The sequence below is a fragment of the Gadus macrocephalus genome, chromosome 16 (assembly GCF_031168955.1).
Source record: "Gadus macrocephalus chromosome 16, ASM3116895v1".
In the NCBI taxonomy this organism is placed as follows: domain Eukaryota; kingdom Metazoa; phylum Chordata; class Actinopteri; order Gadiformes; family Gadidae; genus Gadus; species Gadus macrocephalus.
The window spans coordinates 8,107,513-8,133,306 of record NC_082397.1 but is presented as its reverse complement, the minus strand read 5'-3'; the positions used below and the strand labels follow the sequence as shown (position 1 = coordinate 8,133,306).

General features: G+C 45.9%; 1 protein-coding gene and 1 long non-coding RNA gene across 4 annotated transcripts in view; one reads left to right on the top strand and one right to left on the bottom strand.

Annotated features, from left to right (window-relative positions):
• Positions 1-25,511, bottom strand: part of LOC132475236 (stromal interaction molecule 1-like) — a 30,691-nt gene extending 5,180 nt beyond the window's left edge. The window contains exons 1-11 of one of the 3 annotated variants that reach the window (XM_060076244.1): positions 25,040-25,511; positions 24,160-24,289; positions 21,322-21,452; positions 18,350-18,464; positions 17,232-17,343; positions 16,235-16,350; positions 12,365-12,542; positions 6,066-6,243; positions 3,041-3,208; positions 2,842-2,942; positions 1,077-1,309 (exon numbers count right to left, since the gene is read on the bottom strand). In XM_060076244.1, coding sequence (XP_059932227.1) covers positions 1,077-1,309; positions 2,842-2,942; positions 3,041-3,208; positions 6,066-6,243; positions 12,365-12,542; positions 16,235-16,350; positions 17,232-17,343; positions 18,350-18,464; positions 21,322-21,452; positions 24,160-24,277 — 1,450 coding nt within the window. In that variant the 5' untranslated portion in view covers positions 24,278-24,289; positions 25,040-25,511. The remainder of the gene's footprint in view (positions 1-1,076; positions 1,310-2,841; positions 2,943-3,040; positions 3,209-6,065; positions 6,244-12,364; positions 12,543-16,234; positions 16,351-17,231; positions 17,344-18,349; positions 18,465-21,321; positions 21,453-24,159; positions 24,290-25,039) is intronic. The other 2 variants (XM_060076245.1, XM_060076246.1) reach the window with 2 other exon arrangements.
• LOC132475238 (uncharacterized) lies at positions 372-888 on the top strand. The gene is made up of 2 exons (XR_009529841.1): positions 372-501; positions 552-888. It is a non-coding gene; the product is annotated as an uncharacterized LOC132475238 (long non-coding RNA).
• Positions 25,512-25,794: the final 283 nt, after the last annotated feature.

The following is a 25,794-nucleotide window of genomic DNA, read 5'->3' as shown; positions in this document are numbered from 1 at the left end:
GCCCAGAATCGTTTCACAGGAGCTGCCCGCCTGACCCCGGGGGGCCGCAGGCGGCCCGCCCAGTGCTCTGGTGGCAGCCCGGTGGGGTCTACAGCGGGGCCCACGACGGCAGGTGGAACCCAGGGGCCTGAGAGGTGGTGCGGGCAGAGGGGGAGGAGGAGAGGCGGGGCGGAGAGAGAGGGTGATAAGCTTCATCGAGGTGTGGTTCTTTAAAGGGACGTGATGGTACTCACTACTGTGGTGGGGGGGGGGGGGGGGAGGGGGGCTGAGCCGTGCTGCTGTAAGTCAAGTCCTCCTGAACCGGGGTCAAGCCCTGACCGGCAGCGCTCCCGTCACACCGCGTGCGTTGTGTGGATACTATCAACTATCAGGGTTACGTTTAGTAAGTAAGCTTTCCTTAGGCACTCATTACGGGCTGATTAGACGATCAGTGTGTGTTCTGCATTTTGGTTCCTACATCTATAGAACTGCAGTGTGTTGTGGGGGCGCAGTCGTTATGAGGTGCACTCTTTGTAGTCGTTATGAGGTGCACTCTTTGTAGTCGTTATGAGGTGCACTCTTTGCCGATAGCAATTGCTCAGACACACAAACACTTCAAACACGCGAGCACAACGGGATCTCATTTAAAGCATGTATATTTCAGAATTTCATTTGCAAAAACGACAAGCATAAGACAGCATCATCGTGAGCACAGGACTTTGTATCGCATCACCTCGACTGAAGAGCCGAACACACAGGGTTTCCTTTATCCCCGAACGTAACAACAAGTAAACACTCCACTGGAGATGTGTAAAAAAAATTGTGACACAATTTCGAGAAATTACAGTTCACACATTACACACTGAACACACATGACCCCCCCCCCCCCCCTCCCCCCCCCCACACACCCCCACAGAGCAGCCCCTTTAGCAACGGGGAAGGGGAGGAGTACCAGCACATAGTGGACCACAACAAAAACACAAAACCCCCGGGTGGGAATCCTCAAGACGGCAGGTTTTTGGATTTCCCCTGGAGGTGCTTGGTGTTTTTGATGAGTCTCCGGCTGAGCCCCAGTGACTCGCTGGAGGAACCCTTACATTGCAGGGTCCCGGGGGGCAGGATGTCCTCGTCCATGTCGTCCATGTCCTCCGACATGAGGAAGTGCTGGGGCGTGGCCCGGCCGCCCTGGAAGCTGGCGTCCAGGTTGAGCGCCGAGGCCAGCGTGGGCAGGCCCGGGTTGCTGACGATGGTGAACCCGGTGAGGATCTCTATCTGCTGCCAGCGGTGGAGCCTCTCCCGCAGGGCAGCCGTCACCTCGCCCAGCGCCTGCCTAAGACCAGGGAGGGGGAGGGGGGGGGGAGAAGGAGGAGAGAGAATGAGGAGGAGGAGGAGAGAGAATGAGGAGGAGGAGGAGGAGAGAGAATGAGGAGGAGGAGGAGGAGGAGAGAGAATGAGGAGGAGGAGGAGAGAGAATGAGGAGGAAGAGGAGAGAGAAGGAGGAGAGAATGAGGAGGAGGAGGAGAGAGAATGAGGAGGAAGAGGAGAGAGAAGGAGGAGAGAATGAGGAGGAGGAGAGAATGAGAGAGAATGAGGAGGAGGAGGAGGAGGAGGAGGAGAGAGAATGAGGAGGAGAGAGAATGAGGAGGAGAGAGAATGAGGAGGAGGAGGAGGAGGAGGAGGAGAGAGAATGAGGAGGAGGAGGAGGAGGAGAGAGAATGAGGAGGAGGAGGAGAGACAAAGAGGAGGAGGAGGAGGAGGAGAGAGAATGAGGAGGAGGAGGAGGAGGAGGAGAGAGAATGAGGAGGAGGAGGAGAGACAAAGAGGAGGAGGAGGAGGAGGAGAGAGAATGAGGAGGAGGAGGAGGAGGAGAGAGAATGAGGAGAAGGAGAGAGAATGAGTAGAAGGAGGAGAGAATGAGGAGGAGGAGGAGGAGGAGGAGGAGGAGAGAGAATGAGGAGGAGGAGGAGAGACAAAGAGGAGGAGGAGGAGGAGAGAGAATGAGGAGGAGGAGGAGAGACAAAGAGGAGGAGGAGGAGAGAGAATGAGGAGAAGGAGGAGGAGGAGAAGGAGGAGGAGGAGGAGGAGGAGGAGGAGGAGGAGGAGGAGAGAGAACAGGGGCATCAGCCTTGGTAAGTGGGTCATGTGTGAGTGGAGGAAGGCTGCGGTGAAACCACAAAGGAAGTGTGGATATCTTATATCGATAAGTTGCTGCAGGAACAGAAACTGGTGGTGGGAACTTGCAGCCATGAGAGCACCTCCATTTTATTGACAGTTTAAAAGTTAAAACTGTAAACTATAACTGTAAACAGATTAAACAATGTATTCTTTCATTGTACATTGAAACAGCCTTGTGGCCCAGCAGAAACAAATTGTATTCTCGGTAAAAAACCAGGGCATGCCGCAAACACTAACTACTATGCTGAATTCATTTAAACTCATACGTCATGTGTTTTATCGTGTAGTGTCCGCTACCAGGGCTTCCCTGTCATATACACATAAAAGATTGCCATTTAACTGATACAGCCTTCCATAAAACTAAACCAACCCCACCACACAAAACTTCCCTTTGATGCAAGGAGTGACCGGTAGCATTAGCACCGAATTTGACAAACAGAAACCCTTCCGGTACTGGGTGTTTGCCCCCCTGACTAGCCTGTACTATTGTAGAGTAAGAGGAAGAGTAAATGATGTTCAACACGATGTAACAGGTATGCAATCAGTACAAATAAATGTGACAGCGGCTCAAGCGATTACAATACCAGATTTTCTCATTCCATCTTCTTTAAGTTGCATAAGTTGTATATACAGCTTAAAGAAGTTGTATAAGTATTTTATCAGTTAAAGTTCCAGGTGGAGGCTTACTTTGCTGACAGGATCTTGTGGTCCACGTCATCCAGAGAGGAGCTGTGGGCCACATGGAACGTCCCAAACAGAGTGTTCCTCTTCTTCTTGATCTTCTCAGCCTACAGAAGGCGACATTCACAAAAATTCGTAAAAAATGCAGCACAGCTAAAACCAGAGACCTCTCTCTCTCTCTCTGTCTGTCACTCGGTGGACTTACTCCTTCTTTGGCGAGCAGCAGCTGTTTCTCTGCGTTCTGCTTCTTGATGTTGTAGTACTGCACCTCCACCTCATGGGTGAGCTGCAGCCACTTCTGCAGGGACTCTGGGGGCGACCAGCTCATCCTGGACTCCAGCTCCTTCTCCGCCTTCTTCAGAGCCATGCGGACCTACGCACACACACCCGAGGGAAGGTTCAGCCTTTAGCTCATTTGTAGCCTCTTATACCCGAAGGGGTTTCCAGTGGCCTCCACGTTTTAAACACGTGTCGTCAGGAAGCAGGTCGTGGGTCGGAGTGAGGCATCTGCTCATGGTGCCTACCGTGGCTGCACACAAGGGGGATCGAACACACTACCCTCCGCCTATGGAGTCCCAACACCCGGACCACCCTCTCTCAACAAGCTCAACACCGTTGAGGGACTTGACAGTGTGTTAACAGTGAGCTAACGATGTTGACGGTCCACTTGATCGGATGCTAACCGTATGTTAATACACTTTGATTCAACAGGTTTTTGTGCTACTCTCTGATCAGCAACCACCCTGGGTACTAATGAAATTGTGATACGATTATTGTCCCAATGTCAACAAGGCAGTCATCATGCAACGGCAAGTCTGTCCAACTAAACTTGTGAATGACCTGTTCCAAACTCTCCCGAGTGACATGAGGAGGGAAACTGTTGAAGAATGTCAATTTAAATCTCAATGCTGCAGTGAAACTCTCAGGTAAAACAGTACCGCAGGCTATACCGTCACAATACTTCTCTGGCTAGCTCCCCTGCAGTGAAAATGAAATCTGCATTGCTCCTTTTCACCTTAATGACATCCTCAAATTAGTTTTTAAAATCAGGTGCAGTGCAAACATTGAACAGTTGATTGCCTGCAGCACACACAATCACGCCCAACTGCACTCAAAACAGTTGAGAGCCAAGAATATCTTCCTTTAGAAAAAAAGATTCATGACATATATAGCTGCTGCTATATAGTCGCCCTCAGCAGGGAGTGAAAAATGTATACATATTTCAGTTCATCTAGAATCCCCGCTAAGAAGGTACATAGGGACACAGGTGTCACTTGCCATAAAGTAGTGTTTCGACAACAAGAGGTTAACGAGATAATCTAACAAGTGTCTGCTTCAGGTCAATTATTTTCAATCGTTAAAACCAACAGCTCCATATATTGATTCAATGACGTCTACGGTACCCCTAGAACGTAGCGTATTTTAATGTTACCACAACGATTATAAAAACGTCAAAAACAATGTTGATCTTTAATTAGGCATTATAAAAACGTCAAAAACAATGTTGATCTTTAATTAGGCATGGCTTCTAATTGTAGGACAGATGGACGCTAAGGGCATTGCTAGCACTAACAGTGCAACAGTACAAACAAATACTCAAGTATGAGTTGATATGTCATCTAAGGACAACGCACACCCCAAAATAGGCTGTTCCCATTGAGACCACATTAGAATTCCTCCATTTCCTCTAAATACTGTTGAATTGGTCATTCATGCGCACACTCTAGCCGGAGTGGTTCGCCGGGTTGGAGTTCAGTCACATTCCTCTAAAACTGACGAGCAGAGAGCATAGTGCATTGGTCACTGTTAGGTCGTGCCGGACAGATAGATCACAATAATACACGTGTCCAACATCGCTATAAACTCGAAACGACCGGCCAGTTTCCAGAGGCCTTTCAAGAAGGCGTGAACGATGACTGTATCCCGTCTTCAAAATAGTATGTGGGGGAAAAAAACCTCAAACCTTCCTTCAAGGGGAAAGGTCAGGCTCACTTTTTACTAAAATAACAGATCGTGAATAGCTAGTGGTACTACATTATAAAATAGACGGTTCCCCTTTAACTGTGAACCAGGTGGAAGCGGTGCTGTCGGTGATCATGTCGGGTTCATTGTGGTAGTCCGTGAAAACCGAGCTCCATGCAACACATGTTGCCAGGCTGCCAATGTGGGCAGCACCCTCACTTCCTTTCCCTGCCAGTTCCCTAATAGACAAAGAATTGAGTGGGCGTGTTATGCAACGTCCCATCTGAGAAAAAGCTTAAACCTGCTGTACGAATGACCCAGGCCAGAGAGACATATGCCGCACAGCCCAGCAGAGAGAGACACAGAATATACTTGCTTCAAGACGAGATGGTTAGCCCCGTGGTCTCTTCATTAGACGACACCTCCTCCCCACACCTCGACAAACACACGATGTAGCTTTCCGTTTAAAGAAAGCACACGTCTCTTCCTGTCACTATCCCCCGCCATCATGATAAGGAACCAGGGTGTAACAGCATGGCGGCAGGGCCGACCAGAAGCGGTACCTGGTAGTGCTGGGCGATTGATCCAACTTTGGTCTTGATTTCGGTTTTAGCGTCAAACAATCACAAAACTAATATAATCGAGTTTTCAATTATTATTATTTTATTTTTAATTAAATGTTTTATAGAAAGTGTATATGAGCTGGATACATATCAGTACATTAAATTAGATTTGAAGATTTTCTATTTAACCATTTTGTGTATTTTTTTAAGGCGAAATTTCTAAATTCTTAGTTACAAAGGGTGCATCCGAATACTGAGTATACTATTTCTGTTCAGTGGCTACTACTTGACCGTTAATGTAGTACGTTCTACAGCTTCTGGTGGTGCCGGGTCAGCCATCTAGATAATTTTTTCTTCTTCTTCCGGAGGTTACCAGACTCCGGCTAAATTGTGGGATAGCGAAGTGACCTACCGTTGTATACTGTGGCGGTGGTACGCATTCGGAAACTTTTTGCCTACTACACAATGCGTACTGAGCATTTGGGAGCGCTATATTTGTGACGTACTGCAAAATGGCTACTATATAGCAGTCAAGTATGAGTATTCGGAGGCAACCAAAGTGTTTTTGGGGAGAGACATTTTGGGCTGAATAAATACGTCATGTTTTCAAACTAAAAAATAATCGTTTGAATACTCGTGATTTTAACATTGACCAAAATAACCGTGATTATGATCTTTTGTTCCATACTCGAGCAGCCCTAGTACCTGGTCCAGCTCCTCCTCTGCGTACTTCTGCCGGCTCAGCTCGTTCTCGGTGCCCTCCCTGAGCCCCTTGAGCCGCTGGGCCTCCTGCTTGGCCGAGTTGATCTCGTCCCTCAGCTTCTGCTCCAGGTTCACCTTCTCCACCTCCACCGTGCGGTGCTCCTCCTGGGCGATCTGCAGCCTGGGGGGGACGGACGGACAGACAGACAGACAGAGACCGGTCGGTAACTCCCAGAGTCTTGTATAAAATCGAAACTCTCCCGCTCTCTCCGTTACTCTCTATCTCTCTCTATGGATCATAGGGGTTGGTGAATCCGTTTCCTAGATATTTCTAACATAAATCTCTCGGCGATTGTTCTACTTGTCAAGGTGCAAAAAAAAAAAAAAAAACACGTCATGAATTGCCACGACTAATACTGTTAAAACTAAATAAGCTGGTAACCGGTCAGTAACTCCCAGAGTCCTGTACAAAATCGAAACTCGCCCGCTCTCACTTTCTCCCTCTCTCCCTCTCAAAAACATTACGTGGTTAATGAATAAAAAGCTGTTGAATAAGGCGTGATTAAAATCAAAAAGGTTTTGTTGAATAGGTTTTGGATGAGGATAAACCACTCTGGATCATAGGGGTTGGTGAATCAGTTTCCTAGTTATTTCTCACATAAATCTCTCAGCGCTGGTTCTACTTGTCCAGGTGCCAAAAAACGTCATGAATTGCCACAATTAATACTTTGTTAAAACTGAGGAAGCGGAACCGATAACTTTGCATAAAGTAAACTTCCACATAAAAAAATTGTGATTTACGGTAATAGAAGGCAATTTAAAACGCAAACAAGTTCAGAGTTGTCCTGCTCTATAACCAGCTGGGACACGCAAGACAGCAACATGGAATCAAAGAGTCATGCATTAGAAAGGCAACCCCGGAAATAATAGCTAACGTGTAGAAGGCAAAGAGCACTGGACCGGTTCCAGGAAGCGGCCTGGAAGGAGGACATGAAGACACAGCTGTCAGCCCACTCAGGTGAACCCGAGTCCTGAACCACTCAGTATCAGGTGAACCCGAGTCCTGAACCACTCAGTATCAGGTGAACCCGAGTCCTGAACCACTCAGTATCAGGTGAACCTGAGTCCTGAACCACTCAGTATCAGGTGAACCTGAGTCCTGAACCACTCAGTATCAGGTGAACCTGAGTCCTGAACCACTCAGTATCAGGTGAACCTGAGTCCTGAACCACTCAGTATCAGGTGAACCTGAGTCCTGAACCACTCAGTATCAGGTGAACCTGAGTCCTGAACCACTCAGTATCAGGTGAACCTGAGTCCTGAACCACTCAGTATCAGGTGAACCTGAGTCCTGAACCACTCAGTATCAGGTGAACCTGAGTCCTGGACCACTCAGTATCAGGTGAACCTGAGTCCTGAACCACTCAGTATCAGGTGAACCTGAGTCCTGAACCACTCAGTATCAGGTGAACCTGAGTCCTGAACCACTCAGTATCAGGTGAACCTGAGTCCTGAACCACTCAGTATCAGGTGAACCTGAGTCCTGAACCACTCAGTATCAGGTGAACCTGAGTCCTGAACCACTCAGTATCAGGTGAACCTGAGTCCTGAACCACTCAGTATCAGGTGAACCTGAGTCCTGAACCACTCAGTATCAGGTGAACCTGAGTCCTGAACCACTCAGTATCAGGTGAACCTGAGTCCTGAACCACTCAGTATCAGGTGAACCTGAGTCCTGGACCACTCAGTATCAGGTGAACCTGAGTCCTGAACCACTCAGTATCAGGTGAACCTGAGTCCTGAACCACTCAGTATCAGGTGAACCCGAGTCCTGAACCACTCAGTATCAGGTGAACCTGAGTCCTGAACCACTCAGTATCAGGTGAACCTGAGTCCTGAACCACTCAGTATCAGGTGAACCTGAGTCCTGAACCACTCAGTATCAGGTGAACCTGAGTCCTGAACCACTCAGTATCAGGTGAACCTGAGTCCTGAACCACTCAGTATCAGGTGAACCTGAGTCCTGAACCACTCAGTATCAGGTGAACCTGAGTCCTGAACCACTCAGTATCAGGTGAACCTGAGTCCTGAACCACTCAGTATCAGGTGAACCTGAGTCCTGAACCACTCAGTATCAGGTGGTCCGGTAGTAGCATATTTAAACCAGCCAGTATCTCGGGCACTATAGTAACATATTTAAACCAGCCAGTATCTGGGGTACTATAGTAACATATTCAAAGTTAAAACATGTTACTACAGGACCACCGGATACTGCCTGTTTTGAATTTCAAACCAGGCAGTATCCGTTGGTCCTGTAGTAACATATTTTAACCAGGCAGTATCTGGGGTACTATAGGAACATATTTAAACCAGGCAGTATCTGGGGTACTATAGGAACATATTTAAACCAGGCAGTATCTGGGGTACTATGGGAACATATTTAAACCAGGCAGTATCTCCCGGCCTCTATCAAAAAATATCTGGTGTTAGTACAGGCTACACGTGAACCTCTTAGATCTTGGTGTTAGTACATGCTACACGTGAGATCTTAATATCCCAAGATTGAGATCGAGACACGAGACGTTAATAAAAACTAATAAACTGCTAACAAAAATAAATAAATCCTGGCAAAAAGTGGTATCTTGTTCATTTTTGGAGTGTTCAAATGTAGTTTACACTAAAATATACCTCAGGCTCTGTGAATAGTGGGGAATAGCCCCACTATTCACAGAGCCTTAGGCTAATGATTGTTAAGTAGTCAGGGCCATCTTTCCCCCAAGGTAATCTAGATAACCCAAGGAAACAAACATACATAACGGAGTCAAGTACTTCTTAACCACTTGAAATAGTTACATAAAATATATCAATGTCTACAGATCTTGTCTAAGGGTGAAAACCACTAGTCTGTGCAAATTAAAGTAAATGTTTTCAGAAGCAGAGCTCAGCAAAATAGAGACAAAGTAGAGCAGTGTTGTGTCTTAGTCACCGGGGAGATGGGCTCTGGTTCCCGTTATGCTGACAACAGGACTATAGTGAGCAGGGCAGTTCGCACAGGCCTGCTGTAAGATGATCCAAGCGGCTTGCTATGGAAAATGTGGCATGAGGACAGTCCTGCAAACGCTCCCAACTCTGACCTCTGCCATTCTCCAGCTAAAGACTTGAAAAGCTCTCAAAGGGCCACAATGGCGAGCTCGGCGAAAAGAACAGCACTGAATGGCAGGTTTCACGTTACTCAATGTCCTTCTGCACAGTTTATGACCCACGACATCACTGGCTGTCATTCATCCACCGCGTTCCCTGAACACACGACTGCCAATACATGTAAAGAACCACATGTATGCAACGGACAGTTAAGATGGTGCATGCCGTCTCCCTCTCTGTCTCTCTCACTCTCTCTGACGGTCTCAATCTCCCCTGTTGTATCACTCTCTGGCCGTTTTAACTCTCTCTGGCTGTCTCACTCTCTCTGGCCGTCTCACTCTCTCTGGCCGTCTCACTCTCTCTGGCCGTCTCACTCTCTTCAGATGTATTCCCCTCTGCAGCAGTCTCACTCTCTGCAGCAGTCTCACTCTCTGCAGCCGTCGCACTGTCTCTGGCTGGCTTCCTCCCTCCGGACCTCTCACTCTCTCTGGCGGCAGGTCATAGCTGCAGGGTGAATTAGCACCGGAAGGTGACATGCTGGGTGGGTCACGCCAACACTCGGTAGTGCTGGAAAGAAAAGGCACCAAAGGGAACTACAGTTTCCCTCAGGCCCTCCTCCTCCTCCTCCTCCTCCTCCTCCTCCTCCTCCTCCTCCTCCTCCCACCCCCTGGGCCAGGCCACCCGATACGGACACACAATCGACTTGAAGGCCTGGAAAGAGAACAGCTGGCGGCATAGATCAGGAAGAAAGACCCAGCCACAGACAGAGGACAAGCCCTGTCTCAAACACATTGTAAACAGACCAATAGGACGGAGTACCCCCCGCCCGCCCACCCACCCACCCACCCACCCCCACACCCACACACACACACACACACACGAGTGAGTGCACACTTGCACAAACAGACACAGTCGCCTGAGAGAGAAATGCCAGCTACTGTTCCACTCAATGGTATACATTACATAATGTCAAGTGTGGTGTCATTTACAACATTTTTGGACCAACCCAAACTTCAGGCTTCAAAGTCTGGCCTTGTATTCTTAAATGTGTGGACCTGATCCATCACTGACACGGGAAAATGTGGCCCAATTATAGTATACACTGGATGCGTTAATCCATCCGCCATTTCAAAATACGATGATTCATGCATAATTAGTCAAAGAATGGTCAGATAAAGGTCATGTGACACACCACAATGACCATCTGCAGGTTGGATAGAAGAGAATGCATGTCCCGGTTAGGGCATCAAGAGCCATTCAGAAGCACATCAGGAGGGGGTTGTGAGGACCACATGGTCCACCGACCACAAAGCAAGCCTTTCAACGCAATATTAGAGAAAGGAAGGATCATTGGATGATGAGTGTTGTTCATCAGCAAGAATACAAAGGTCCGAAGCAACCTTGCATCTGTTGTTGTTATTGATAAAAATAAAATGAACACCACAAAATCTGGTTGAAACTCAATATGACCATGTGCCAGAGACTGAAGCAAAAGGATCCATTAGGATGAATAAAAAACAACATAAATCATCGCAGTGAATTAAAAAGCTATTGTGGCAACATAATACACCCGAGTATTGATGAATGACAGCATGTGTGTGTGTTCGTGTGATTAGAGTATGTGTGTGTGTGTGTGTGTGTGTGTGTGTGTGTGTGTGTGTGTGTGTGTGTGTGTGTGTGTGTGTGTGTGTGTGTGTGTGTGTGTGTGTGTGTGTGTGTGTGTGTGTGTGTGTGTGACTCCACACTTTGGCCGATGATACTGATAATAATCACTGTATACTATTGCGCAAAATTAATGTCTGGCCGTCAAAACCGCATTAACCAGCAGCAGTGTCTGATGTGACACTCTTGTGACACTGTGTTGTTTTGTCATATTGAACTATGCTTTTAAAAACAAAAGCTCCTGCTGTTTAAATGTGTGTTGGAGAAGAAAGTGGCTGAAATAAAAGGTTTGTGTGTGTGTGCATTGGTGTGAGTCGGAGGGCCAGAAAACATACTTTTGTGTTTCTCTTCCAAACGGTGTTTGAAGTTCCCCATTCATACCTAGTGTAGAACCAATGATTTGGATTGACGTTTGTCAAGGGCCCAATATAAAAAACAAACTCCCAGATGAAGTCAATTGAGATCATTCATTAACATTACACTGAGTAGAGTGAGAGTGCCTTTCTAGGACAGTGAATTCGTTCATCTGGTTCATTATACGTGTCCCCCTAGGAACCGAATCCTGGATGGTTACGATAAACTACAAACAAAGATAAATTGTCGTGTTGACAAATCGCTGGGGCATGGCTTCGTTAGGCTGGTTTGTTTGGGCTGTTCATTAAAATGAGGTGAGTCAGGGGTCAGGGACGTGCTGCAAAAGTTTGTCTCGTTGGGCCGAGTGCCCGGCACACACTGCGGCGATCCAAGCCCAATGCAGTGCTTTGGTCCAAGGCTGACATTTGTCTGCCAATTGCATTAAGTTTGAAGTGTATCGGTGATGCTAGCCGAGCACTGTTCTCCAGCACCTGGGCTGAAGGACTATCTGGAACGCATAGACCCCAACCAAACCCTTGTTTTCAGGTTTCAAGGTGCCTTTAAAGTGAATTGATTAAATTGCTCTAGAGAAGAATTATAATAATAACTGCCTCCACATAAAACAATCCACTTTCTCATTTATCGATCAGTATGCTAGTATCTCAATACACTGTTGTCAGATGAGATCTGCTGGTTCAATTGTGCCGCTAGACAAGACAAGATTTAATAATCACCACAGGATGCATGGAAAAGCCATCTCAATAGGATCAATAGGATCAAGAAAACCTGGTACGTTTTCATGAAGAAATGACATAAGCTTGCCTGCCATTAGTCTAGTATTACATAACCTCAGCCTGCATTGCATAAATAATTGCGATAATGCAGCTAACAGGATTATACCAAAGCTGTACTCCATGAGATGCAGGCAGCATATATATATATATATATATATATATATATATATATATATATATAAATATATGTCACACAGGGTTCAAGTCAACAGAGAGGAAGTGAAGCTGTTCTGTGGTCGGCCTCAGTGGTCTCAGCGCCACGATCAATCCTGTGTTTGCACGTACGAGGAAAGGTGCAGCCCCGTCAGCCTGACTGAGCGTGGCGTGTGGACGACCACAGGCGCTCCTTACTTCTGCTGCAGGTCGTGGAGGCTCTGCTCAGCCCTCTGCAGGCCCTCCAGGTCCGTCATCATCTTCTTCATGTGGTCCTTGGAGTAGCGGTTCTGGATGAAGGCAAACCAGCAGCCGCCCATGCCGATCACTATGGAAACCACCAGCATGAAGTCCTTCAGGTGGTTGTGCCTGTTCACTGGGATGGGGGGGGGATAAAGGGTGTGTTAGTTTAGTACGACACCGTAGAACGCAGCTTCTTCCTTATGGATTCGAAATTAAAAACAATCGTGGCATGATCGCTAGAAATGTGGACGCAAATTAGCCAGCGGAGTGCGGACATAACTTAAGTCACAGAAGCTACGCACACCAGGAAGGTCACTGACGAGTTTGGGGCTCCACCAGATTCCAGCTCAGCGGTGCGTCTATTTTAGGGGCCGTTGGCTGCTAATGATCAACAGCCCGTTAATGACCAGCGGACAGGAAGTGAGCAGGACACGGGGAGGGAAGGTGGAGACCACAAGCCCGACTTTGCCGTCCCGGGTGTCCTCTGAGCAGCTGTGGAATGAGGGGCCAGTGGCCCCTGTCATAATGTCACCAGGACGGGACTCACGGTTGCTCAATTCCTCACGCTCCCAGCCAGCCAGGCAGCAGCCAAACCCGTTTAGAACCAGTCTCCACCGCAGCCTCACATACAGTTCATTCAAAAAACATACTCCATTCACAGAAAACTGATTATACATTTAAACAAAACGGATGTTGCTGTGTCGAAATAATTGCATCTCCATCACAGTGCGGATGCGTTACGCATGCAGGCCTCACAACAGGGTACTCTGACGTTTCCGGTGGGCATTTAAACGGTTTGTGGTGAAGAATAGGTGGCCCGTAGCAATAGTACAGACGAAACCTTGATGCTTCGAAAGGTCCGGAGAGACCAGTCACCATTTACTCGGAAAGAGTAAATGTTATGATCCATCTCAATTCAAGCTTTTAGCACAAGAGTGCAGCCAAACATCTTAATTTGTGGCTGTCAAACTAGACATCTTGGCACCGACCTTGACTTCATACTTCTCTCCAGTATATTTAAGTATATGAAAGGACTCTCTGAAGGAAGAGTCACACAAGGACTGACCAAGCATAGGTGGTTCCTTTGAAGGCCAACCTTTCAAACTAAACAGTATGTCTCTGCAAGTGTACTGGAATGTCAGTAGCTCGGTGGTCCAGGGGCCGTTGTTTACAACAGTATTCATTTCGATAGTATTTACATCAGCAACAAACAGCAAATCACAGTACAAATTGGTAAAAGCAGCAGGAGTGAGCCATGGGCTGGACTGAGCCACGCTCTGAAGATGGTGGGTTTAGATTCAGCTTTCTCCTTTAAATCTTGTAAAGGAGCACAGTGGGGAGACAACCGCAGATTCATGGCAGTAGGAGAACTTCAAAGACATTTTCTCTAAACATTCCAACACAATCTAGAGAAGAAAGACACTCTCCCTTTCATGTAAATGCCTAGTGCATCTTTAGCAAGTGCATTTTGAAAGCTACATGCTAGCCGGCCCTCTACCGTTTTATTTCAGTTGCAATGCACATACTTTGTTACCTCATAAACACTGCATGGCTGTCTCTTGGAAATGCCCTGTAGACAGCCTGAACTGACGTCTAATTAACCATCACAGACTAAAACAATGCGTTTGTGTTCCTCTGTGTGTGGTGAACGGCTCAATTAGTTGTTAAAGAAAACCAAATCAAAAGGGACCCAGCTTGGCATTGCTATTAACCATTACACAAGTGTCCACTTCTGGGGGACATTAGCATACATCCATTGTGAGAAGTGTCTTAACATGCTGTTGCTATGCCCAGTCAGCCCATTAGACAGCTAAAGGGCAGCTCCCTGCATGTGAAGGGCTGTCAAAGCCAGACTTTCCTCTTAAATGGCTGCTCTGGCAAGCACCCTTAAACAAAGGACCCATGCCATTTCCAGGACACTAAACACACTTCCGTTGATGAGACACGATCTTCTGAATGTCTAGGGCTAATAATGCGTGATTCATATACTTACACCCTTGTTGTCATGATTGATTAAAAAAAAATGGATCCTGCTACCTTAACACAATGCTAGCCAAACAAACCGTGCCCAATTCCCTATCTTGCCTCGTTATTCGGGGAAAAAAAATCCCTCCCATTATTTCTGAATCACTACATTGGCTTTGCACAAACATGCCCCGTCACATGAGGGGGTGCCAGGGAGAGGAGCAGTGGAGCGGCGGGCTCAGGAGGGGAGAAACCTGACCGTTCACATTCTTCCGCGGCAGTGAGGAGACAAGGCGCAGAGAGGTGTGTCCAGAATAGAAATCAACCCGCCACTCCACTTCCTGGAGTTTAGAGCGCGAGCCTCTTGAGCTAGCGCCTGAGCTACAGGTGGAAGTGCAGAACTTGTTTGTTTTTTTAACCACACAGCATTTGTTTTTTGATGCAGTGCAGGCCGCATTTCAACCATTTCCCACAGCAGAAATCTTTATTTTTTTATCTCAACCATTATCCCAGTAAACATCTCTACTGGGAGCCACCACTGTACATGGCTTTTCAGACTCTTCTGCCTTTGCTTTCAGTTCATTAGTTCCCTTGGGCTTAGGAGGAGCAAGCTGTATTTATTTATTCAGATGGACATTTTCGAAAGTGTAATTCGAGAAATAATAATGACCTGGCCAATTCCTATTGTGTTTGACTTCAAAAGGAACCATCCATTGAATAGATTCCAGTGTGCGTGACCTTTTCCCCATATGCTCATACACATTGGAGCGGGATCAGAAGGCTTGTGGACTAGGTTTTGTACTGCATGAGAAAAGCACACAGGTCTTGGTTTTACTGGCACAAAGGCTGTTTTGAAACCAATGTACAAATTGGAGGAGCTATTTAGTTAAGTTTGCGTTTTCTTTTTGGATGGCCATTTTTTCCAGAGTCAGTCAGCCACTTAAAACTGACTTCAAAATGCTTGTTGCAAATATAGGATATTTATACACGATGACACAGGAAGTGGTTTGTTTGCATACTACCAAATACAATGTTACAATACTGTTTATAGTACACGTTCAATTAGTAGAAGGATGCACACACACACACACACACACACACACACACTTTGTAAAGCGGTTTGAGCTCACGGCCATAACCGCAGTCGTTCAGGTGGTTCAGGTTTGTCGTTCCTTAGTCTCTTATCGTTTGAGACATATCTTGTTGAGTGTCATGGCATGATTGAGTTCACCACAAACGTCCTCAGGGAGGACAGTATATAAATAAATCTGAATCTAACTAGATCCTATCTATTCTAACATAATTAGCGGCGTGCTACATATTACCTATTTGAAATTTCTATAGAATTAGCGTACATTAAGTCGACAACATCCAACTTTCGCTCTCCCCCGCCTGTACAACTCGTATGGTTTGCAGTGCACCAGTTTTGGCAGAGCAACTGTTCAACAAAGAACCCCTTTGTGCAGCGCAGTACAAAAGGGAGGGTCATATTTGGTCTTTCATTTAACAGTCAGCCATCCATCAGCCAAAGACCTTCGAAACCTGTCAGAAGTTGCTCAGAGTTAACCGTATTCCACCCTGCCCTCGCCAGGCATTACAGCAACAGCAAGAGACCAATGTCTAAATCATCCTTTCCTATATCCATAGGGTGCAGGCAAGTATCTAGTAAGTAGTTTGGACTGTTATTGAAATATTTATACGTGTGGGGGGGGGGGGGGGGTGTGTGTGTGTGTGTGTGTGTGTGTGTGTGTGTGTGTGTGTGTGTGTGTGTGTGTGTGTGTGTGTGTGTGTGTGTGTGTGTGTGTGTGTGTGTGTGTGTGTGTGTGTGTGTGTGTGTGTGTGTGTGTGTTGTAAACTCACTGAGAGGGGCTCCAAAGAGGACGGTATCAAGGGATTTGAGCTGCAGCTTCTGCACATGGCTGCGGTCCAGCATCTTCAGAACAGCCAGGGTCAGAGTGGCATTCTTCACCGCTAATCTGGGAAAGCAATAAAAGAAGGTGACATTTGAAATTTGAAAAACGCAGACCCCTTTTTTACTATGAGGATTTTCTTATCTCTATTGACGCACTTGACCACACGTTTCACAATTATATTTAAGTACCAAAGTTATTTTTGGCTTGTAGTCATATTTTTAGGTCTAATTTCCTCTTCTTATATTCTTATATTCAAAGTACAAGTACAAGCTGTATTCATTATTGTTCCACGTGACATCTGCAGCCAAGTAGACTCACACCATGACCTGAATGACCAATGTCATATCTCATGTTCCTGGGGCTTTCTGAGGCAGTGGAAAGGGGCTTAGAGTGAAGCCAGGCCTGTGATGCCCCGGGTTAACAGCCCTGCCCACCGCACCACAGCGCACCCCTCTAGGCTTCCATTCAGCCAAATGGAACCAGTGACCTCAACACTTCCTGTGCTAGATACCATCCAGTTCATGTGGTTGTAAACGCCTTACAACTCATACTCATGATAAAAACGTATGTAGTACCAAGCAAGTATGGGTCAAGATTAAAAAACACGTATTTATTCTTCTATAACCTTAAATTAATTTGTAGCAGAAGCATTTTAAAGTATTTGTTATTATAAAATGTGAAGCTATTCTACTGCTAAAACTCATCAGCAGATTTGCCAAATAAATAATTGCAGCAAAGAGTCAGTTGTTTTTATTACTATGAATTTCCTTTTGAATGGAATGCTGGGCTTTGTAGTTTTATGAACGACCTGCACAGACGGGCAATACTAACCTAGACTATTCCATCGGTAGCACATTGAATTGAAAAGCAGTGGAGTTTGCAGATTTTATACACAAATTGAACAATGTCATATTTACAAACAACACCTGTATTACGAGACTTACCTTGGCATGACGCTGCCATTGAATTGCATCTTGCGAAATACTTCCACATACTGCGGCAGTTCCACGCATGTGATCAACCATTCCACCACTTCATCCAAAGTCCAGTTGTACACTGCAAGACATCAACATACATAATGGCTTTAGAAAAAGGGGGTTGGGGACAGTTCAACACAATGCTATGGAAACGGTACTGCACTCCAGCACACACCACACATACAAACCAATCTGTGAACCGACTCAATCGTTTAAAAGCATAGCAGAGTTTAAAGCTCACTCAAATAAGGACACCAGCTACATAAGCCGTGGTATCAGCCTAACATAACAGATTACCACTGAATGCCATAAATATGAATCACTATGTGGAGCAGTCAGCAGCACGCAGGCAGTGGTGGAACAACAACCGTGTTTGCACTCCTGGTTTTATACACTGCAAGCTGTAAGAGCCGGCCAGCCAGTAGCCTTGATCAGGAAATCCCTCCGAGTCCTGACAAGCTGCTGCAATGCAGAGCAACACGGCCTTCACAACTACAGGGGGGGTCTTGCAGGGGAACTGGAGGGAAAACCAGTGCTGGCATTAGGGTTGGGGGGGAAACACAGCGGAGTATACTCAGACTCCACTCTGACAGAGCAGTTTCGATAAGCAGCAAGCGAAACAGGAGGGGTATGTCTGTGATGTGTCGTGTTGTCTAGGAGTGTGTGCATTGTGTTGACAGGTTCAATGAAGCCCTGCCCGAGCCGAGAGAGCGCTGGGGATAAGACGCACGCAGATAGGTTTCCTGCCTACCACCGGCGTGTTTTTTAGCTGTTGCTAGCTGATACACCACTTTGCTGTTGTGCGAGTGGGATGATTATATAAAAGCGGGCTCCAAAGCATAGACAACATCAGCCTTTCGAGAAACATTGCAGAACTTCAGGGTGGGTGTTCTCCGAAGCCCCCGGCGCCGCATTGAGTTGGTTAGCGTCTGGGAGGTGTTTAAAAGCACAATAGAAAAACAGTGACGGCTTTAAAACATCAAACACATGGGCTGAGCCTGAGCACATCAAAGTGAGAGGCAGCCCTGCAGAGAGCAGGGAGGCAGTGAGCCGATGGCTGCACCAGTGTCTCGGTGGGACGGTACCTTCTGAGCCCTTCCACGTCTTCCACAGGTCCTCCACGCTGATGAACTGGTCATCCCCGTGGAAGGTGTTGTGCTTGGCCTTCGGGTCATGGTAGTTGAGGTCCTCCCGAAGGAACTGTGAGGGGGGTTGGGGGAGAGGGGTGGGGTGGACAGGAAGCGGAGGAATGAGGGCGCACTCACACTAGGCCATCTGTACCGTGCCCAAGTCTGTGTCACACCTGTACCGTGCTCAAGTCTGTGTCACACCTGTACCGTGCTCAAGACTAGATCATTTGGCTGGTGTGAGCACGCCAACCGTACAGTTCAATTCCGTGGCCTGAGCACACTTGGGAGAGATGTGCTCAGGCCACGGTACAGAGGCTAATGAGCCGACACGCGCACACGCAAGGCTACGCAACCTGAGCTGGATGACGTATAGTCCGATGCGGCCCTTCTTTCCCATAAAACAATAAACATGACGGCAAGCGGTTCACGTTTGTTGGTGCGCTAGGGAGGTTGAGTTTTTGATCACGCTTTGGCGCCGAACGTGACGCCATCCCTTTCGTTCCCAAGCCTGAGGCTATCCGCATCCCTCGAATAGCATGGCAGGGTTGCCATGACAACACTGTCTCCTATCCATGTCCTGGAGACAGCTGGTTTGCGGCGATCAGCCAAAAAGGGATGAATAAAGATGACTGAAATGGTTGTAAACCTAGACATATACGTCTCACACACAGTCTGATTTGAACACAGGGACTCAGTGTTTTTGAATAGAATGTGGCCATTTGTTGGTCGTTGATACAGCCCTAACCCTATACATTAAATGGGACAATAATGTTTGAGCCTCTTGTGGATCCTGCACAAATAGAAGTCTAAGTGGTCTGTGTGGACATGCCCGTCAGAAAACGAGGGTCATAAAAACAGTATAAATAGCTTAACCGTCTAGGACTGCTGCTTACCCATGTATAATGAGGACATCCGGGCGTGTCGAGTAATGCCCCGGTCTGAATTGCGTCACAGCCGTGATGACGTGGCTCAAGGCTGCTGATAACAAAGGTCTTGCCCCGGTCTCAAATTTATTGAATAGGATGACTCACGTGAACTCAAGTAGTAAGGGAGTTATTCATTTTGCAGCAATCTTGTTTCTAAAGGCTAGAGGAGTGGACGAACTGATAGCGGAATGATTTGAAAAGTATTCCCGTTTGTATCTTTTTTATAACCCCTCTCCAGGGGTTATTTTTTATAACCCCTGTCCTACCCCATTGTATTACAATACTATGGGGTAGGACAGAGGTTGTAGAAAATGTACCCATCAAATGTGTACATTTGACGTGATTATTAACGATAATAAATTGTTTTTTCCTTATTGGATAATATAAGCCTAATGTTCTTCTTAAGTTAATGATTAGATAGACAAAGACACCCATTAGCCTCTAAGAGTGGTTAGAACCCCTGACACATAATTTAACCTGGCTACTCCAAAGGCGACAGGAAACTAGACGGAAATCACAACCTACATTATCCAACAGGCAGAGAGCATTGTCTTTAAGAGCTACTTGGCATTGTGGGCCTTCCATATCAGTGATCACCGCCAAACAGCAACATGTGTGTGAGTAACGTTGCACTTGAGGGTTATCTAGAAGTCAAGTGGGTCATTGAATGTGCACAACAGGTTGAGATTGGAGAGCAAAGGGCCTTCTTCCTCTGTCTTCCAAAGGGTCTAGAACAGGGATGGGCAACTTTCATGATAAAGAGGGCCACATTTTTCATCATAACCATCGGAGGGCCACATGACTGCACACTTCAACTAAACGTGAGCTGAGAGAAGCTACACAATTTTGAATTTGGTAGATATGATTTCCTGTATTCTGGTGCATTTTGGGGATGGCCACTACCTAAAAAATCATCCAGAATCATAACCTATGTACGGTATGTTAATTGAACCAACATACATTCATTTCATGTTTTCCATGCTCAAACAGCCACATGAATGGTCAGTATTTTTATCAGTGCAAAGGGCTCACATACATCATCATTCAATGAAGTCAAAAAACTGAAAAACAGTGGCCCAACATTAAGTGCAACAACTCAATGAACTCAAACCCAACAAGCAGTTGTAGTAGTTGTAGTGGCGACTTAAGTGGATATCTTTAATGACTGAGATCGCTTCTAAGCAAACTAGACGCATGGGTTTGCCTTCGAATTCTATGAATTCTTCTCATCTTTCTTGACCGAGTTTTCTGTAACTCGATCAATTATTATTATTCTTTTTTTTTTTCTTTTCTTTTTTTTTTTATTATGTGCGGGCCTGACTGAGTGAGGACGCGGGCCGCACGCATGCTGCCCATCCCTGGTCTAGAAGGAACCCGAACGGGCACAAGGTCTCTCAGCTGCTACTGGGAGTGACACAGCAGAGCTGAGCTCCAATTGAAAGGGACAGCAGCAGACCGCCTGCAATGGTTTACATGGCAGCACAATGGGATGTATAGCACATGCTGTAAAAGTAATGACTGGTTTTGTTAAAGATAAAGTTTGTGAAGTTAAATCCAAGTTCATTTCGTTTTAGAGTTTGTGAAGTTTGGTTCACACTAAGCTGTATGATGTATTAGATGCCACTGAAAATAGTGTAGATGTACTGGAATTGTTTCATAAGAAAATGAAGGGACTTGTATGGTAGAAACACCATGAGGTTGGTAACACACTGGCCTAGATCAGTCGACAGAGGCCACTAAACAATGCAGAGGAAGTTAATTGTTGACTACCAAAGGAATAACTCAATCAGGACAGCGCTGAAGCAAGTGTAGGATAATGGTCCACTTCCTGTGGGACATTCACAGGGCTATACATTACAAACCTTGTTCATCGTGCTTAGTGATGGCCTCAGGTGAACAACGATTACAGTCATATCAATGACTTTCTACATTTTTATTATGATCTGTGAACGCTGTTGCTCCAACCCGAACACATGATGAAGAGCCTTGCTAGCCACTCACCCCGTCCGTCTCCAGCACATCCACGTTCCCGTTTGCGTCATCGTCCATCTGCTTGTGGATGCTCCGGATGGCTTCGAAGCTCAGGGCGGCGTTCTCTTCCTGGCAAATGAGCGAATCGATGCGGCACAGTTCTGTTGGAAGATACAAAATCATAAAACACCCACAGCTGATGACAGATGGGTCCTTAAAGATTTGGTAATGTCTCGCCATTTAAAGATTGGTCAGTTACTATTCTCTACCAATTCTGGAGTAATAAAAATGTTTAACCTTGTTAAAGTTAAGATCCCCAAAAGAAAATGCAATTACTTGACAGACACTAATTGGACACAGCAGCTGAAATAAAGTGCACAAATCAATCAGTTTAAGGATCGTTGCTGCTGAAGCAAGATCAGGTTACATTCAGATCCATGTTATCAGAAGAGGAAGGTAGACATTAGACCTGGTGTGTGTATTCTAACCAGGAAGGTACTTGAATCATGGTGTCGTTTTACACCATTTGATATTTTGACATTATATGTTCTTGCAAGCAGCATTAAAGATTGAAAACGATAGATTCATATCACATTAAAACATGCATCGTGAGGTGTATAGAATAGATAAGAGGCCGTAAGAAAGATGTGAGACATTTAGGCTTAAAGAACCACACCTTTGTCATCAGATTACTCACTTGCATTCAACTGTTGCTTTACAATGTCTGAAATATGTGAGTTTCTAAATGGCAAACCTTTCCCACTTTTGAAAAATTTCAACAAAGTATATAATGGGTTTTTCCCGGCTGTCGTCAATTCTGAACTGATTCTTTCTTTTTGAAAAAAGTGGACGTAGGGAAACAGGAAGATTGATTTGATGGTGGGCACAATTATCTAGTCTGTTTGTTTGGATAAAGCATTCCTTCACAGAACGCATGATGTTGTTATGGAGATGACAAGGTTGTCGAATACAGATTGAAATGTGACCCAAGTAAGTAGGATCATTTCAAGTCATTTTAAATCTTGTCTGGCCATTGCAGCACAGTGTTCCTGTACATGTTTTGGAGACCCAAAGTTTCTGTTTGCTCGGAAATTCCTGTTCACCTCTAGCTCATAATGTCAACTGCTGCGACAATAAAGAAGGGACTACCCAAGTTTCAGGAAGTCAGCACTTGCTTTCTCTTCCCCTATCAGAGGCCCATCACAGGGCTGGCATTATCCGGATTATGAATCCCACCAGCAGGGCCAGTCAGACATCAGTGTGTTCTCCAATTTCTCCTCAGGGTATTGATGTGAGCAAATAGGTTCCTGCCTTTCAGGACCCAAGGAAATTAAAGTGCATGTTTCAGGTTCCTCCAAACTGTTACAGGCGGAGATGTACATCCTGCCACAAGTTTGTCAAAGGGGCTGTGTAATGAGTGAGCTTTTCATGATGTGATAGTTGAGGACTTTGCTGCTGGAATTTTGGCAAAGTCACAGTCCACAGTACAGAGTCCTTCCTTCTCTAAATCAAACCATTGAGATTCTCTGATAAAGTAAAATAAAAAGAAATCTATATATTTGTAAAAAACAAACTTCACAGGCTAGTAAACTTCACAGATATCACGCAGCCAAGATAATATAATGTTACTCAATGGCCATGTCTGCGGACCACGTTAATAACAAATGACTCCCGACCCAGTGCAAAGGATTATCTAAGAAGTTAAAAGGCTCCGCTGCACTGCAGCAAGCAGACTACTACAAAGCTCTTCAATACCAGCTTTATCTTCATAATGAGAGGAGAGATATGTGCCTATGCAGCAAAAAGACCTAGATATTAAGCAGCAACGAAAATCTTTTAATGAATTACTTAATACATGTTTAGATGCATGCCTTCACATTTCAATATCAGGAGATAGGAGGATTAAAGGATGATAGTAAACTCAACCTTACTGGCTGTCCACTCTATCAACTTGGGCACGAGATCTCCATTGACACTGCTATTCTGTTAGTTATTTGCATCTATTGAAATATTATGCTATTCTTTGACTCTTGCCAGGGGTCGGATGCAGTGTGTCAAATACAGTGCTGCCTTTCACTACTTCTGCAATCCCCCATTCAAAAAACAGGTTTATTAATAGTGCTAAGGTACCTTGGTGGATAGCTGGATAGTTCTTATTCCAACCCACGAACAGTACATTTGGTACAGTACAACGAATATACGGTATCAAATGCCCCAATCTGTTACGCATGTACCTGACAAGCAAGAATGTCAACATTTGCCTGCCATTTAATTTCCAAAGATTTTATGTCTACCTCCAGTCCTCCACATAGTTGGAGAACAATACATGTTATGGCCGGCCTAGGAGAACCAGCCATGACCATGGATGTTGTCCCCACCCTACTCAAATTCCCTCAAATAAAGGGAAGGTTTGTAGCAAAACATTTGGACTTCACTTTGAGGGACGGTCAAGTATTTTATTATGCACAATAGCATCCTGGAATAGGCACAGTGTTTGGCGATGAAAAAAATAATAACTTTGTAGCCCATTGCAAAGTCACCCTAGCACAAATCCACTTCCTGAAAACAAAGAATGGCAACTGCTCCAACTGAACAGTGGGAACAACGCTAATTGTAACAACTCCAACTGACTCAGTTGCTCATTAGTCCAAACCATTGAACTAAACTAGCTAGCTGCGCCCTCTTGACTCTGCGCCACCATCTCTTATAGGACAGGGCTTAACAGAGAATGTCTGCATGACTATTCTCAGTGTGGCTACATTTAGAGCCTCGACAATGTAATAGAAGTAATGCAATCTCTTTAGTCTGGTGGTTGCCCCCGAGAAACGAAACAAATTACTCAATAGTTGAGTCATTATTGGTGCTTACCGCCTCCATTGTCAGCATGGTGATGGTCCGATGAAGATCCACTGCTCTTTTCGGGCAAACAGTCCCCAAAGACACACAAGCATATAATCCATAGGGTCACCAGTTTGCTGAACTCCATAACTGATGTTTGCTGGAAAAAGAAGAACAAGTCGTTGAATGGCAGTCACTGATTGTCTGACAATGCAAAGATATCAAGCCTGACTGCCAGACATAAACCCATGCAGATCACATCATGTCGATGTGTCCTTCCTGCTTCCCTCAACACTGCAGTTCCGCAACAACGTTACCCAGTTGCAGAATATAATTAAGGGTTATATAAAGACCAAACAAACAAACACTGTTGTATTCTTTCTGCATTTAAGAAATCGACCCCGTGTCACAGTAAATAGTGATACGGTATGACATTACATGAAAGCATACCACACACACACACACACACACACACACACACACACACACACACACACACACACACAAAAGTGACAGCTGCCTAAACAACACTGACATGTCCTGCCAGACGCCGACGTCTACCATGCTAACCCCTGGTTAGCCAACGTTACACACACACACACAGAGACAGCCAACGATATCGTTTTCTTCCCATAGTATATTAAAGATGCGATACGATGACATCCACGGAGCACCGCTTCCTCTTACGGCAATGTTTCCCTGTTTAAACGGGTTAGCGTGTGGCTGGCCACATTTCCTCTATCAGATGCTAGCCAGCGACACCGTTCGCTAACCTGAGTAACGCAAAGGGAGGTAAGTTGGGGGCTACCGTTGCCTCTCCGGGCTGCTGTCCTCCCCCCGGGATGGCCGGCGTCCCTAGCACTGTTCCGTCATCCAAATGTGTGCTCTGTAATATTATAAATTAAATTACCTGTCATACACCCGCGCCAAGTGATCCGTGAGCTCAGCTCCGTGTTAACATTGCTGCGGATGATGATGTACTGTGGTCTGGAGTGACAGCGTAGCGGACTCCACCTCCTACTGCTGCTCTCCACCTCCTCCTCCTCCTCCTCCTCTCCCCCTCCACCACCGAGCGGCTACCGGGCGGGCGAGAAATCCGCAGAATGCCGAGCGATCGTATTAAAGAGAGGGAGCGTAACGGCTACACCCGCCCTCCTGTCTCTGAGAACCTGTTCAAAATTGAAAATCACCGGGGAATCAACCTTTTGTGTCTGACTTGTTCAGACATATTGTGTTATAATCATGACAAGATACTTTGATACCAAGTGGTCTGTTATTAGTTCAGAAGTCTCACAAATCCCACTTTAGATTAATATCTAAACTCTGAAGGCAGTCAGTCAAGGCGGGGGTAGACTGTGTTCCCTCTTTTTAATAAAAGGCGACAATGGGAGAATGCAGGGTTTTCTTCTTCGCTTCTCTAGACTTGTTTTGGCAGCACTCCCCCCGCAGGATGGGGGTGGAGCTAAATTGTATAATCTCGGCATTCACCTCATTCTTTACAACTACGCCACCTGCGGGATTCCCTCGGTAGTCGGTCTAAGTACCGTATTGGTCCGAATATAAGACGGCCTTTTTTCCCCTCGAAATAGGTCTGAAAAAGTTGGGTCGTCTTATATTCGGGGTCTAGTATTCAGAGCGCAGTTTCTCTTCGCCTCTCCCTTTAAA